This window comes from Phyllobates terribilis, unplaced genomic scaffold (genome assembly GCF_046119375.1).
Source record: "Phyllobates terribilis strain yellow unplaced genomic scaffold, ASM4611937v1 Scaffold_11__3_contigs__length_659146591, whole genome shotgun sequence".
In the NCBI taxonomy this organism is placed as follows: Eukaryota; Metazoa; Chordata; class Amphibia; order Anura; family Dendrobatidae; genus Phyllobates; species Phyllobates terribilis.
The window spans coordinates 298,872,620-298,889,727 of NW_027362771.1; the positions used below are offsets into that span (position 1 = coordinate 298,872,620).

The window sequence follows — 17,108 nt, forward strand, 5'->3', positions numbered from 1 at the left end:
TCCTTCCTAAAAGCACCACTCAAGCCTTTTTTTTTATTTCACCGCTGGAGTGGTGCCACTAATGTAAGGTCCTTGCGCCTAGCATTATATGCAACACCTGCCGTCTTCAGCTCTTTCCGGTCCGGTCCCACGTCACCATCTTATGACCGCAACTGATTGTTCGGAAGTCAGAGGTAACGGTCACATGCTCATTCTGGCTCTCATAGACTGACATTGAAAAGTGACCTCTGGCTCGCTCCAGCAAACAATGAAGCAAATCGGAAGGCCACAAACTGCTGAAGACCGTCCGAAGATGAAGACGGCAGCTTGTAAGTAAGTATAAGACTTAATGCAGGGGCCTTACATTAGTAGCACCACTCCAGCGCTACACTGAAAATAAAGCTGGAGTGGTGCTTTCATTTATCAATGACCACAAAGTGCAAGAAAGTGAGTACTCTTAAATGCAGTTCCCACATCAGCTGCAGTACCAGTTTTTAGCTACTCCTTTTTAGTTACCTCTAGATGAAAAAATATAAATAAATTGTTGATGAGAAAATTGTTTAAATTACATTTTTTATTTTTTTGTTCTACTTTTCCATGCCTGCCAATACTAAAAAAAAAATATTGAACTATGACCACTGAGCCTCATAATAGACTGAAACTCTCTGTTCTGTAAAGATAACCTTTCAGTAGTCATCTCATTATGACTACAGACAGGATTACAATGAAAGGTAACACCTTTATATATAACACAGGATGTATCAGTCATAATAGGTGATGGTCACAGCTCACCTCCTACCCTTCCCTGCACAATGACCTCTGTACAGATCAAAGAACATGCCTAGAAGGCTTTCCCATAGATGTAAATGAACATTTCCAGTCTGTAGAGATAACTGCAGTCACCGATGGTCTATGTGGCAGCTGTAAATCATATTTCTGAACGCTGTTAACAGAGAGTTGTAGCAAGATGCCTTCCCTCATAATCATGAACAGATAATAGAATAAAAATGTACAGTTGGAATGTAAAAGCTATTAAAATGTATATCAGAATCTGGATTTAGTTATTAAAAACAAACATAGGTGATACATTCTTTTAAAGATACTCTGTCATCAGGTTTTTGCTATCTAATCTGAGATCAGCATAATATAGAGACAGAGACCCTGATTCCAGTGATTTATTACTTACTGCGCTGCTTAGTCTAGTAATTGTAAAATCAGTGGTTTATCTGCAGGAGATTATCACTGAAGGTCTAGTAAACCTGCTGCCATGTATTCCAACCCCACCCCCACCATTGATTGGCAGCTTTCTGTCTATGCATAGTGTACATAGAACGCTAATAATCAATGTTGTGGGTGGGGTTATACAGGGCTCACCATTCAGAGAACTGTTAAATCAGCAAGTGATTTTATGAAAATGACAGCGAGCAGACCAGTAAGTGATGCATCACTGAAATCTGGGTCTTTGTCCCTACATCATGCTGCTCTGAAATGGAGAAGGAAAAACAGATTCCCTTTACAATGAGTTAAAAAAAATAATAATAATTTACCATATTAAGGCATTTTGTCTTAACAGAAGTGGTCCTCCATTCACGACCCCATTTGTAAACCACGATGGATAGTGTTTTGCTCAGAAGAACGTCTGTGCATTACAATATGGGTCACACTTAGGTACCAGGACTTTTTTGTATCCAAACAACTTAATATGCTTTGTGAATTTTATCTCTACTTCTGCTGAATAGTCTCTCTCTTTAAGAACAACGAGCATGGGTTTGTAGCTACAATAAGTAGATTTGGTGTCAGGTTGTCAAAAGGATTGTGTAATTCTCCCTAAAATGTACAGAACACAGGACTTGCCTCAAATCATCAAAGTCTCTAGATCGTGAGATTGTACATTGACTAAACCAATCACATGATGAAGAATCATTACATGTAAAAAAATGTGATCACTATTGATAAAAATCAGCAAATTATACTTTTTGATAAGCATTGTAGCCATAACAAGCCTTTCTATATTTAGCTGTTTGTCCATATCTTTTTTTTCCAAGTTGTGTGACAATGCTATGAGGTGATATCCGTAATGCTGAGTACAGGCTTCCCGTCAAGACAGGATGGGGTGTTTCATTTGATCTTAGAAAGGCTCCATTGCAAACTACACCTTAAACACAGATTAGAGTTTGGACACTTTTGGACAATATATTTTGCTGGTTCTTTTTTTTTAGTATTAAGATAGGAGACTCTGAGGATTCATTCTTATTATTCATTATTAAATTATTCATAGTCCAGAGGAAGATTGCTTAAACATGTTTCATGACATTGTCTGTAGGAGATTTTATGAAACGGTGCCTGGTGGGGATCTGACCTCCCCTTGATCTCCAGAACACACTAGTTCTTCCTCCTGGCTGGAGAACAAGCTGTGCAAGGATAGTTGCTTCCCATTAATATGAATAAGAGATGCAGTAAGAGCAGAGACAGCAAATAACATAAAGAGACACACCCCAGAAAAGTAGGAGTCCTAGAACCAAACTTGGAATCTAAATACCTATTTTAGGAGGAAACTAAAGAATGTGAGATGGGGCAAAACCATCACATAACTATGTATGTAATGTGTTCTCTAGAAAAAAAAATATATAAGAAGCCAGCAAAGCATTAAACTTAGAGGGAATTTATCATGCAAAATACTTTTGAATTCAGCTTGGCTCGAGGCAACCTTGCCGTTATTTGTGACAAATTTATCAAAATGTCCCTTTGAAGTTGATTTGTCTCACCCTTGTGTACATTTAAAAACATTTTTTCAATGTTTGCTTCACCCACCTACTGGAGTGAGATTGAAAAATTATCTAACTTTTTTTTTTCCATTTACATCTATAGTTATGTCCAAATCATAGCTAATCTGGCAGCCATAGACATTTTTAAATCCAGTTTTGCAAACTGATGTGCATAGGACACTAAATTCTCCTGCAAATAGTGTATAAACATGGCACAGAGCAGGATAGACATTATTTTTTGGTTTATTTATATATATATATATATATATATATATATATATATATATATATATATATATATATATACAGTGGTGGCCAAAAGTATTGGCACCCCTGCAATTCTGTCAGATAATACTCAGTTTGTTCCCTCAAATCATTGCAATCACAATTTCTTTGGTATTATTATCTTTATTTATTTTGTCTCTACAACCCAGAGAAGTTGCTCAGGTAGTGCAGCTCATCCAGGATGGCACATCAATGCGAGCTGTTAGCAAGAAGGTTTGCTGTGTCTGTTAGCGTAGTGTCCTGAGGCTGGAGGTGCTACCAGGAGACAGACCAGTATACCAGGAGACGTGGAGGGGGCCGTAGGAGGGCAACAACCCAGCAGCAGGACCGCTACCTCCGCCTTTGTGCAAGGATGAACAGGAGGAGCACTGCCAGAGCCCTGCAAAATGACCTCCAGCAGGCCACAAATGTGCATGTGTCTGCACAAACGGTTAGAAACCGACTGCATGAGGGCCCGATGTCCACTGATGGGGGTTGTGCTCACAGCCCAACACCATGCAGGAGACTTCGCATTTGCCACAGACACCAGGATTGGCAAAGTCACCACTGGCACCCTGTGCTCTTCACAGATGAAAGCAGGTTCACACTGAGCACATGTGACAGACGTGACAGGGTCTGGAGACGCCGTGGAGAGCGATCTGCTGCCTGCAACATCCTTCAGCATGACCGGTTTGGCAGTGGGTCAGTAATGGTGTGGAGTGGCATTTCTTTGGAGGACTGCACAGCCCTCCATGTGCTCGCCAGAGGTAGCCTGACTGCCATTAGATACCGAGATAAGATCCTCAGACCCCTTGTGAGACCATATGCTGGTGCAGTTGGCCCTGGGCTCCTCCTAATGCAGGACAATGCCAGACCTCATGTGGCTGGAGTGTGTCAGCAGTTCCTGCAAGATGAAGGCATTGAAGCTATGGACTGGCCTGCCCGTTCCCCAGAGCTGAATCCGATTGAGCACATCTGGGACATCATGTCTCGCTCCATCCACCAACGTCACGTTGCACCACAGACTGTGCAGGAGTTGGCGGATGCTTTAGTCCAGGTCTGGGAGGAGATCCCACAGGAGACCATCCGCAACCTCATCAGGAGCATGCCCAGGCATTGTAGGGAGGTCATACAGGCACGTGGAGGCCACACACAATACAGAGCCTCATTTTGACTTGTTTTTAGGACATTGCATCAAAGTTGGATCAGCCTGTAGTGTGTTTTTCCACTTTAATTTTGGGGGTGACTCCAAATCCAGGCCTCCATTGGTTAATAAATTTTATTTCCATTGATGATTTTTGTGTGATTTTGTTGTCAGCACATTCAACTTTGTACAGAACAAAGTATTCAATGAGAATATTTCATTCATTCAGATCTAGGATGTGTTATTTGGGTGTTCCCTTTATTTTTTTGAGCAGTGTATATATATATATACATATATATATATATATATATATATATATATATGTATATATATATATTTTACAGATAATGAAACTTTGACGCTCTTCTTTGCATTAGACCCTAACTTTTTTAGGTCTCTTTTCCATCAGTACTATTTATTGAGTGTTTTTTTTGCTGGATATCTCCAGGTAAAGGAGTAGACAGGATAGATAGCCACAAAGGATGCAACTGCCTTCACTACCTCAAAAGAACATGACAATGTTCCTACATCTTGATAAACAGTAGCATTGTTCTCTTTTCATGAGCTGAATGTTTAGTTTAGTTGTAGGCTTGTAGCCCAAAAGTGGCATGTTAGGCAGAGTAGTTACCCATCAGGGGGAGGTTACCTTGCCGTGGTTGATGGGCACACATGAATTGACGAATTTATTCGCTAAAAACCTTCATTGTTTGTAAGTTCTTGTTGCTAAGCAAAACAGTTTAGATCTAATATTTTCATTATTTTCATTGTTAAGACGTATCTTGGCCATATGGAGTGCTTCTGCATTCTTTTGATATATTTTATAGCTACGGCAGCTGGCACCAGTTCACAGTAGGAGGTGCTGGTCAGGTTTCTCTGGTTTGTATATATATATATATATATATATATATATATATATATATATATATTTTTTTTACAGATAATGAAAGTTTGATGCTCTTCTTTGCATTAGATCCTACCTTTTTTAGTTTTTTTTTCCATCAGTACTATTTATTGAGTGTTTTTTTGCTTGATATCTCCAGGTAAAGGAGTAGGCAGGATAGATGGCCACAAAGGATGCAACTGCCTTCGCTACCTCAAAAGAACATGACAATGTTCCTACATCTTGATAAACAGTAGCATTGTTCTCTTTTCATGAGCTGAATGTTGAGGTCTGTGAGTAACACGTAAGCATGGAGCCACTGTAGTTTATATTCATTTAAAGTACCATTCCAGTGTTTTTTTTAACTGCCAGAGTGTCACCAATATCTGTTCCCTGCGCTTAGTAAGATATTCATCATCCACCATCTTCTGCTCTTTCTGGCGCTGCCCATCTTGTGACCGCAATTTCTGACTGACTAGAAATCAAAAGTAATGGTCACAAGCTCTTAATGTAAGTCTATGAGAGCCTCGTACTGGACTCTTTCTAGTACTCAGACTTACATTGAGAAGTGAATTACGGTCCACCCAGCAAACACTGAAGTAATCCAGCAGGTCACAAACTGTAGAGGACAACCGGAATGGCGCCAAGAACAAGAGAAGAAGGTGACTGGGAAGTATTCTACTATAGGCAGGGAACATACATTAGTGCCACCACTCAGAGGGTGAAATGAAAAAAAATGCCGAGTGTTGCCACTGGCATGTTTTTATTTCACCGCTGGAGTGGTATCACCAATAATAATTTTATATTTACCAACCGTAGTCTTCAGCTGCCCGGGGCCACTCTAGGCCGTCTTGTGACCGCAGCTTCTGACTCACAGGAAGGCAGAGGTAACAGTCACAAGCTCCCAGTGTAAGTTTGTGAGCGGCTCATTCGCATAGACTTACATTGAGAAGTGACCTGTAGCTCGCCCAGCAATCACTTTAGCGATCCGGAGAACAGAAGACGATGGTGGCTGGTAAGTATATTACTGGGGGAAGGGAACTTACATTACTGATACCACTCGGGTGATGAAATAAAAAACACGGTGGCGTCATGCTTTAAGCATTGCATCTGACACTGATGGGGGCACCATAACATACTTATGGGAACACTCTGGTATTCATTGAGATGTACCATGTTTCAATGATGGTAAATTAGCAAGAAGTAGGGGCCAGAAGGGATCAAACTTCAATCATAGAGATACATAGTTCATTTAGTGTTTTTAGATACATTGAAAATGTAAGAACAAAAAGGTGGCCATAGCCATTAAGAACATAAAAGATTATGGGAGAGTTGAGTGAGATGGCTGCTGGCCAAATGATCAGACAAGTCATCATTTAGCAGACAGCTATGTAATGTGTATGGGAGGCTTTAAAAAAATACTGTATTTGTGAAACAACTCTTTAGGTATACTCTCCAAACTTCAAGCCTAAAAGCACATTTATATTGAGGAGAAAAAGGAGATGGACAATTCTGCGCTGCTGAAGTTAGCATTGAACTACAATTTTTTGAAAGAGAGTTTGGCACGAACTCGAAATGCTGAAATGAGTAGTAAAGCTACTCTTAAATACTACCACAAAGTGGGATGACTATTCTTACAGCAGCAGCGTGGTCAACCAGAAACATCCATTTCCTTTTACTCCTCAATTTATTTGCAAATTAAGATTTCCTTCTATTCGTGGGTGTGACTGCAGCAGCTGTATACTCTACGGGCATACAATGGGGTTGTGACATTCACAACCTGGTCAGGTGAGCCCCCTAACTTCCTATGTGTGCTTGTCTCTCTTTTTTCTCTTCTAAAAGCACATTTACATAGCCCAATAATCGTCAAGTGAGCGTTCATAAGAAAGCTTCATCTCTTTCATTGGCCCATGTAAACATGTCGTGATATGCCAATGAATATAGAACATGCCTGTTCTTCCAGTGACTGGGTCATTCCTGCAGACCAAAAAATTATCATTTTTAGTAGCACATTGTGACGTGTAAACAGAGGATGTGTTGGTTAAAACATGCATGCTATGCTGTATGTGGACATAATGATCACATTCATTTTTTGCTTGGACATTGTGGTGTGAATGGGCCATTAAATTAACTTCTTTTGACCTGTATATAATGAATTGGTGCTCCTTAACGGCCTGAAATCAACTTGTTTACTTCATGAGCCTAACAAAAGATATTTTTTATAAGTCCCACAAAAAGTACCAAAATATAGTGCATTGTGAAAGTATTTGGCCCCCTTGAACTTTTCTACCTTTTGCCACATTTCTGGCTTCAAACATAAAGATATAAAATTCAAATTTTTTGGGGAAGAATCAACAACAAGTGGGACACAATCGTGAAGTGGAACGAAATTTATTGGATATTTTAAACTTTTTTAACAAATTAAAAACTGAAAAGTGGGGTGTGCAATATTATTCAGCCCCTTTACTTTCAGTGCAGCAAACTCACTCCAGAAGTTCAGTGAGGATCTCTGAATGATCCAATGTTGTCCTAAATGACTGGTAATGATAAATAGAATCCACCTGTGTGTAATCAAGTCTCCGTATAAATGCACCTGCTCTGTGATAGTCTCAGGGTTCTGTTTCAAGTGCAGAGAGCATCATGAAGACCAAGGAACACACCAGGCAGGTCCGAGATACTGTTGTGGTGAAGTTTAAAGCCGGATTTGGATACAAAAAGATTTCCCAAGTTTTAAACATCTCAAGGAGCTCTGTGCAAGCGATCATATTGAAATGGAAGGAGTATCAGACCACTGCAAATCTACCAAGACCCGGCCGTCCCTCTAAACTTTCATCTCGAACAAGGAGAAGACTGATCAGAGATGCAGTCAAAAGGCCCATGATCACTCTGGATGAACTGCAGAGATCTACAGCTGAGTTGGGAGAGTCTGTCCATAGGACAACAATCAGTTGTACACTGCACAAATCTGGCCTTTATGGAAGAGTGGCAAGAAGAAAGCCATTTCTCAAAGATATCCATAAAAAGTCTCATTTGAAGTTTGCCACAAGCCACCTGGGAGACACACCAAACATGGGGAATAAGGTGCTCTGGTCAGATAAAACCAAAATCTATCTTTTTGGCCACAATGCAAAACGATATGTTTGGCGTAAAAGCAACACAGCTCATCACCCTCAAAACACCATCCCCACTGTCAAACATGGTGGTGGCAGTATCATGGTTTGGGCCTGCTTTTCTTCAGCAGGGACCGGGAAGATGGTTAAAATTGATGGGAAGATGGACGGAGCCAAATACAGGACCATTCTGGAAGAAAACCTGTTGGAGTCTGTAAAAGATCTGAGACTGGGACAGAGATTTATCTTCCAACATGACAATGATCCCAAACATAAAGCAAAATCTACATTGGAATGGTTCAAAAATAAACGTATCCAGGTGTTAGAATGGCCAAGTCAAAGTCCAGACCTGAATCCAATCGAGAATCTGTGGAAAGAGCTGAAAACTGCTGTTCACAAAGGCCCTCCATCCAACCTCATGAGCTGGAGCTGTTTTGCAAGGAAGAATGGGCAAGAATTTCAGCCTCTCGATGTGCAAAACTGATAGAGACTTACCCCAAGCGACTTGCAGCTGTAATCGCAGCAAAAGGTGGCGCTACAAAGTATTAACTCAAGGGGGGCGAATAATATTGCACGCCCCACTTTTCAGTTTAATTTGTTGAAAAAGTTTAAAATATACAATAAATTTTGCTCTACTTTACGATTGTGTCCCACTTGTTGTTGATTCTTCCCCAAAAAATTAGAATTTTATATCTTTATGTTTGAAGCCAGAAATGTGGCAAAAGGTAGAAAAGTTCAAGGGGGCCAAATACTTTCACAATGCACTGTACTCTCAGGAATGAACACAACGGTTGCAAAGGAATGACCAACAGATTAATGCATAGATGGGACAGTCAGAATAGGAGCCGCTCTTAAGCCCCGCTCACAACATGGTATTACATTCCGATTCATGTAAAAATTAGAAAAAGCCCCTGTTTATACCTCTTACAGCTAGCTGCAACATATTCCATTGTACATGCTTACTGTGGACACATTGCTCTGAGTCCTATTGTAAAAAAAGCATTTGTAACTGTATACCATTCTACGAATCATGGTGTGAACACGGGCTTTACCAATACATTCTTTAATCCTTATAGATAAAGATAAGCGAATCCAAACTGTAAAGTTTGGGGTTCGTACCAGACACCTAGTGTCCAGTTCTGAACTCAGAACATGGACTTCTCCTGTAAGTCCATTTACAGTTTGGGAGTCCGGGGAGGAGAGAGAAAGAGAGAAGGAAAGGGAGCTTTCCAGCTCCAAAGTTCGGGTCCCCATTAATTTCTATGGGATTTGGGTTCTGGTTCAAGTTCGGGTACAGTTCAGGTACCCAAACCAAACTTTGGACTAAAGTTCGATTGAACCCGAATTTCCATGGGTCCACTCATCCCTACTTATAGGCCCTAAGAGGGTATATGGACAGAGGAAGTCATTGTCAGACAACCCTTTTATGTACCAGTTGTTTCCTCCAATGAAATTACTGTACTTCTTCCTTCTATTAAATATTTCCATATCCTCTTCTAGAAACAATTCTAATGTTTAATAGCATATCTGCTGAAGAAATGCTTGCAGCTGGATGATTCTGGTGTAATATAATGACTATTATATACCAAAGCATTGTGGCGAGGTCATTATGATAAACATAGCACAAGACAATGGGGAAGGAAATCCCTGCCCTCCATTTTTTACAACACACATGGGAAACAGGGACACGTAGACATAGCAGGTGAAAGAATAAGACAGTTGGCACATACAACACATTTGCTGACATTTAGAAAACATTACTTTCTCACTTAGTCACAAAAATGAGTGTCACATTTGCTATCAAATTTATTTTATGCTATTAGTGAAAGGTTCTCACTTCCGATGCTTTGGACTGGTTGCACATAATTAAAAATTGTTTTCATGGAGTTAGAAATACCTATAAATACATATTATATATGCATTTATAAATCTGCATATAGTGGGCTGATTTTCTTATTAATCTAACAATAGTGAGGATACATATACAGACATAATATACTGAACACTTACAACAGGAAAATGCTTCCTACATCAGACGCCACACAAAGGAAACCATTTAGTACTGGGCTTATAAGTTCTTTGATGTAGTTTGGTACAGCAAGTGCTTAGAACTTTTCAGTGGTTGGACTTGGGTTACATCACAGACTTTATTCTTGTTATTGTGATGGTACACAGAGTCATTCACTATTAATTTTGGTAAAAAGAATTAAATAGATCAGATGTAATGTCGAATAGCTGTAAGATAAAGCGAAATCTTCCATGAGTGTGGGCAACTGAAAAGCTCTTTTTTTACACTGGGAAGCTCTTTTTTACACTTGGTTCACATCACAGTAAAATTTTCAGGCTCATAACTTATGACTTCATGTTGGGACCCAACACCTTCCACTATTTTCTTAGATGAACTCAAACAATTGATCTAAGATAAAGGTGACCAGTTTTACTTACAATGGTCACAGTGCTATAATGAAGAACAAAACTCTAATGAAGTTATAATGAATATAATCCCAAAAATGATGCAGTAGTAAAACATGTTTCTACCTAAAACTAGAGTGTTCATCAGGATAAAGGATATTTGAAACCTAAAGTTATCAGCATAATGTGGGAAGTAAAGCTGCCCATACACCTTTAGAAAACTGCTGGTCCAACATTTGTTCAACGGCTAGCTTTCCCTATTTTCCCATACACATGGACACTTGGCTGAACTTTCATGTGTTTTCTATGAGGTGAGCAGAGTAATCCATTAGTAGACTCCTCTGGCAGTGGCCTATTTCCAGTGAAAACAAAGGATCAGGGATATGTAATCAAACTGCTTGATTCTTATCCTCTTAACATTACCTGTACGAACTGTGATATAATTTCTGCCATATTTTTTGCTTGAACCATCTAGAAACTAGATATAAGCTGCCTTTGCTATTCAAGTTAAAAAAACAGTAAGACTAGATTCACATGTGTGTTGGAGAATCTGTTCAAAGTTACTAATGAAAATTCCAGTAATAATCTTACAGCATGCTGCGCTATTTTATCTGGTGAAATGCTAGACTCCGTTAGTCAGTGAGGTCTGTCAGGTGCCAGTGTTGGTAAGTGGTCCTGAGATGCCATTAATTTAGTTATTCTGCTCCTATGATGAGCAGAACAGCAGAATTAAATAAATCAGATGTCAACAGAGACCACCAATTACAGCTTCCACATCATCATTTCCAAGCAGTGCTTTTCATCTCAAGTTCTCATCTCAAGTTCTCATCCTTCTCATCCATTTATTTGAAGAAACATTTAGAACATTCATAAAAGTTATATTCCTTTCAAGTAATCATTACATGTATTGGTAATGATAGGTCCCAGAGATGACTGGTTATTATGGAACAAGCTAAACAATACTGCATTGTTTTTTCCTTACACCCCCAATGGAAGGTTCCAATGTACAGTACTGTGCAAAAGTTTTAGGTAGGTATGGAAAAACCTTGCTTTCAAAAATAGAAGTGTTTTTAATTTATTTTTGTTTCACAAACAAAATGTAAAGTAAATGAACAAAACTGAAATCTAAATCAAATTAATAATTGGTGTGAACGTCCATTGCCTTCAAAACAACATCAAAACATCAATTCTCCTAGGTACACTTGCACGCAGTTTTTGAAGGCACTCTGCAGGGAGGTTGTTCCGCACATCAAGGAGAACTGACCACCACAGATCATCTGTTAATTGTATTCTTGTGGCAAACCTTCTGTATTTTCATGTCATCCCACACAAACTTAATAATGTTGATCTTAGGGCTCTGTGGGGCCATATCATCACTTTAAAGGAGTACTTGAACTTATTTATGATGAAGATAATTTTAAATGACATTGGCTATAAGATTGGGTGATTGTTCTGCTACAGAAAAAAATCAGATGCCTTCTTGATGGTATTGCATGATGGATGAGTATCTGCCTGTATTTCTCAGCAATGAGGACATGAAGAAATGGGCATTGTTGAGGACCGTAGACACATTGTATTATTTATTTCCCTTTGAAAATGGAAGATGTTCAGCAGTGCCATCAGCTCAGAAGTTAAAGAAATTAATGGACCCAACTATAACCATGTACTGTTCACAGAAGTCTGGTTAAAAGTGGTCAGCATGGAAGAATTGCAGAGTTGGAAATTTGGTCAAGATCATCAAGATTGTGTCCTCGATACTGAAAAGTACAGACAAATATATATCCATCATGTAATACCAACAGGAAAGCATATATTGGCTCCAAATTTATTTTGCAGCTTGGCAACGACCACAAACGCACAGCAAATGTAATCAAGAACTACCTTCAGTGTAAAGAAGAAGAAGTAGTCCTAGAATTGCTACTATGTTCCCCCAAATAGCCCTAATCTCAACATCATCAAGTACGTCTGGGATTGCCTGAAGAGACAGATGAATGTGCACAAACCCACATCCACACAAGATCTGTGGTTAGTTCTCCACGATGTTTGGAAAAACCTCCCTGTTTTGCTGTTTAAAAACGTACTTTCAAGTGTACCTAGAAGAATTGATACTTTGATGCTGATTTGAAGGCAAAGGACGGTCACACCAAATATTGATGTAGTTCAGATTTCTCTTTTATTCGTTCATTTCGCAATTTGTTAATTGATAAAAGACAAACTATTAACAGTTCTATTTTTGAAAGCATTCTTACTAGTGATGAGCGAGTGTGCTTGGATAAGAGGTTAACCGAACATGCTCGGGTGCTAACCGAGTATCTTCAGTGTGCTCGAAAAATAGTTTTGAGTCGCTACAGCTGCATGTCTCGTGTCTGTTCGACAGCCGCACCACAAGCAGGGATTGCCTGTTTGTTAGGTAATCCATGCATGTGTTGCAGCTGTCGCACAGACACGAGACATGCAGCTGTAGCGACTCAAACCTATTTTTTGAGCACGCCGAAGATACTCGGTTAGCACCCGAGCGTGCTCGGGTAACCCCTTATCCGAGCACGCTCGCTCATCACTAATTCTTGCTTTGCACTATTTTTCCACACCTGCGTAAAATTTTTGCACAGTACTGTTAGTATATACATCTTATACTGACTACAATTGAAAAAAAAAACATATTCCATATAGTAAACATTGGTTTATGACAGCATATTGCAGTATTTTACAGTAAAAAGAACAGTAAAACTGAAAGAAAGATATGCCAACACATATCATCCCTACAGAGGCCAAAAATACATTATTTTTGTCTCCCTATGGGAAAGGGTCACTGAACAAATATAGCTCTGCATTTAACATGGTAATACTACAGCATTCATATATTGATAAAACTGTATTTGTTCAGCTGCATAAATGTCATCCATGGCAATATATATTATTGTCTGTTATGTTTTTTTTTCATACAGTAACAATATTCTATCTTGTGTATCAATGATAGTAGAGAAGAAAAAACAAATATGGAAAAATATAAAACTTAAAATGTGCATTATATTTGTCAGTGAAGTCTAAAGGGGCTGACCAATATAAACAGTTAGAAGTTTAGGACCTTCTCTCATTGAGAATGAAGGGGCCACACCACCGTTTTAGGCTGCTGGGGTGGCCACACAGAACAATTTCTTCTATGGCAAAAAAGCCTCCGCACGCATGGTGCACTATTTGCACATTACTTAGCTGCAAAACTCCAGTTTCTTTGTAAACCCATACAGAAGTTCCAATACTATGAGTTTGTACCTAACAGCTGTGGTCCACTGGCCTTTATTACATTGCATTGGAGATCCTTGTTCCACAGTGTACATATGGACAGCACATGACAATTCATCTTGTTCACATCATGTTCGCATAGAAAGCTCCTGACACGTACACGTGTCCATATGGCTTTATTGTCAAATGGAGGTCAAAAGAGTATCACCATCTGGCTGGTATATAATAGTTTTTCCCGAAGTCCAGTAAAAAAGAAACATTACATGTATATATTTATTTAAACATTGATGCCTATGGGAGACAAATACCACTGCATGGCATCCATCACAAGCATCAATTATAAGGATTTCATGACATATCTCTTAAAAAGAATGCCATTATAGCCTATGGATGATGCCTATAATGGCATCCAAATTTCAGACAAATGAAACCCTATAGAAAAGCTCTTGGAGTGGATAACATTGTAGCCTATTGGTACAAGATGTCACTTGTAGACATCTGTGACCACCTTTAGTTAACTTATGTATATCAGAGAGCTTTTACTGGCATATGTGTCACAGAGCTAAAAAAGTATGTGAACAGGGCTTTATGTGTATAGAAGTACATGAAGCCATTAAGTGAATGACTGAATGATTAAATGGAAGGATGGAGTTTCTTAATGGATTGATTCCTGCTATATTTGCAGTTATAAATGTGCTAAATTATTAATACTGCGTATAGAAATATAACATTTATACTATGTACTCGGATATTTTTAAAATACACATGTATAAAAACAACAAGTGTACTAAAGCAAGTCACATGAAACACCAATTTACTGCACATTTCAGACACTTCTCTGGATTTGAAAATATCACAAAATCTTTTATGTATATGTGAAAGGAAGGATTTATAAAACAAGTGTGGTGTGTCGGCTAAATAGCACAAGAACTAATAGGAGAACAGAGAAAAATACAATAAATCGTCTTGTAATAACTAAAAAAGCCAAGTCCTAAATATTGTGACATTAGCAAAAAGAGGTTTTATTCTGTGCATTTGTTCCAAAATTCAATCAGAACTGCAATAGTAAATCTCTGCTAATGAGAATAGTGACGCTGGCAGTGTTACTTCTATCACTCCATTTAAAAGTGACAAAACTGCAGATGTGAAGAAAGTTGGAACCCTAATAAAAAGTGTTATAGTGATCTACACGCACCCATTATATACATATATGTATGTATGTATATATGTATATATATATATATATATATGCACACTTCATGAGAGCCCCTTTCCCACACCCAGTGCCTATTGTCAGCCAGTCTCTCCCAGGACTGTGTGACTGATCGGTCTCATCTTGAGGGGAGGGGATGGCTCCAACCAAGCGGGAAGTTTTAATGAATTCAAGGGACATGAGTGCACTTACCCAGAGCACAGAGCAATGGCAGCAGATAGCCCAGCCTGGTCATGTCTGCTGTCCTGAGGTGGTCTTATCTTATGGCACTCTGACACTGTGCAGGCTCTGCAGCAGCCCCTCTTGCTAGCACTTCTCCCCCAGAGTCGGTGTGGACTTCTTAGGGCTGGGATTCCCTGTATGTCCAGTGATGCTCTGGCACTTGCTGCTCCTGCTCTAACCCCCCACTGACTGCCTGGGGAGGTATCAGGGGGGGATCTGACAAGTACAAATCCACTCTGCTCTCTCCAATAGAAAAGTTGGGTGGACCTGCCCCAAAAAACAATAACATAGGAAACTCCTCCTTCAGCAGAGCACACCAAGATATGTGCAGGATGCCAGCTCAATGGAAATGACTCTATGAAAGGAATGGCTGAGGAAGTCCTGTGCTAAAACAATCATTATACTCTGCTGCCTGTGAAGAGTGCAGGGTGGAGAACAATAAGGAGCCTCCTCTGCCCCCTGTTACCATGGCGTCTGTGAGGGATTGCTACCCCTCATAATCTGCACCAGACAGCTGGATCCTCCTAGCTATGGGGACAGGGATTAGCTGCAGCCTATTTGTCTACTAATTCCTCAAGTGCAGCAATAACTGACATCACAGGACACATTAGGGACTGGCCATCTTATACTATCTGTAGATGTGCTCGTCCACCATGTCAGTGGGCTGATACGTTGCTTATATATGTTATACATACACAGCTGTGTGCACTGGGATCGTATACAGCGTCTATGTGTTTCCGTTTCTAATCATGTGCAAGATTACCGCTTGCTGACAGTGAATGGGAACATTTCTGTTAGGCTATGTTCACACCTCATGGTTTATTTAGCGTTTTTTTTCTGCAGTAAAACCTGATCTCTTGCCAGGAGGTTGTTCAGGATTTTTGTTATGTTTTTGCTTATTGTTTGGTGCGTTTTTTCAGCTTTTTTTTTTCACTGTCCTCTTATCTCTTATATGTACGTACATAAAGTTCAGTGATAAAAAAAAACACATTCTGGTTTTGGCACAAAAAACGCTGAAAAACCATGACGTGTGAACATAGCCTAAAAGTTCATCCCTCTCATAAGGTAATGAAATGTCGCTATGCTGTGTTAGTACTGTGTGATTGGTGGGGTTCAACATCTGGGACCCCACTGATCTTCAGAAGGAAGGAAACACAGGGTTGGTGTAGCCATGCATTCACTTCTGGGCAGCCGGGCAGCTATGCAGGGTACAGCAGCGTGGCCTCATTCACTTGAATAGAGCCGCAGTGCAATTCCCTGCGCAGCCGGATGGCTGCGGACCGCAGTGCAGGGATAAAGAAGAAACAGCAATGGTGAATCCAGCGGTGTACCTGCACTATATTCCCTTCACTATCAGGGTTGGTGGGGGATTGCAGAGGTCAGAACCCCCTTTTATCATAAGGTAATAACCTATCCTAATGCCATCACTTTAGGGCTCGTTCAGACAAGTGTATAATACGGACGTGTGCTTTCCGTGTAAAATTCAGACAGCACGCTGACCAATGTAAATCAATATGACTGTTCAGGTGACAGTTTTTCATGTACATTTTAAATTGTTGATGTATCAAATCAGATGCCAGACGGATGTAAAAAACGGACACACAGTTGACAATATAAATGAAAATTGTCTGAGTTTTCTGAATAAAACTAGGACCATTTTTCATATGATCGTCTGACCTCAGCCGTAAGGCTCGCTCAGACGAACGTAGTAAACATCCGAATGAAGAATGGGTAGCATATAGACTGTACATGCACCCATGCAAGTCAATGTAGTAGATCACATGAACGTTTTTACACACAGACCTATGTGCAGGATGCCAGTTCAATAGTCCGCGTCTAAAAAAAAATCACAGTATGCGCTACTTTGACCTATATTCTG

The 17,108-nt window shown here is 39.7% G+C and overlaps 1 protein-coding gene across 1 annotated transcript in view; it reads right to left on the reverse strand.

Moving 5' to 3' along the window:
- PODXL (podocalyxin like) overlaps positions 1 to 15,570 on the reverse strand; it is a 78,430-nt gene extending 62,860 nt beyond the window's left edge. Inside the window, exon 1 of the mRNA XM_073652479.1 lies at positions 15,200 to 15,570. Coding sequence (XP_073508580.1) covers positions 15,200 to 15,242 — 43 coding nt within the window. The 5' untranslated portion in view covers positions 15,243 to 15,570. The remainder of the gene's footprint in view (positions 1 to 15,199) is intronic.
- Between the last annotated feature and the right edge of the window lie 1,538 nt (positions 15,571 to 17,108).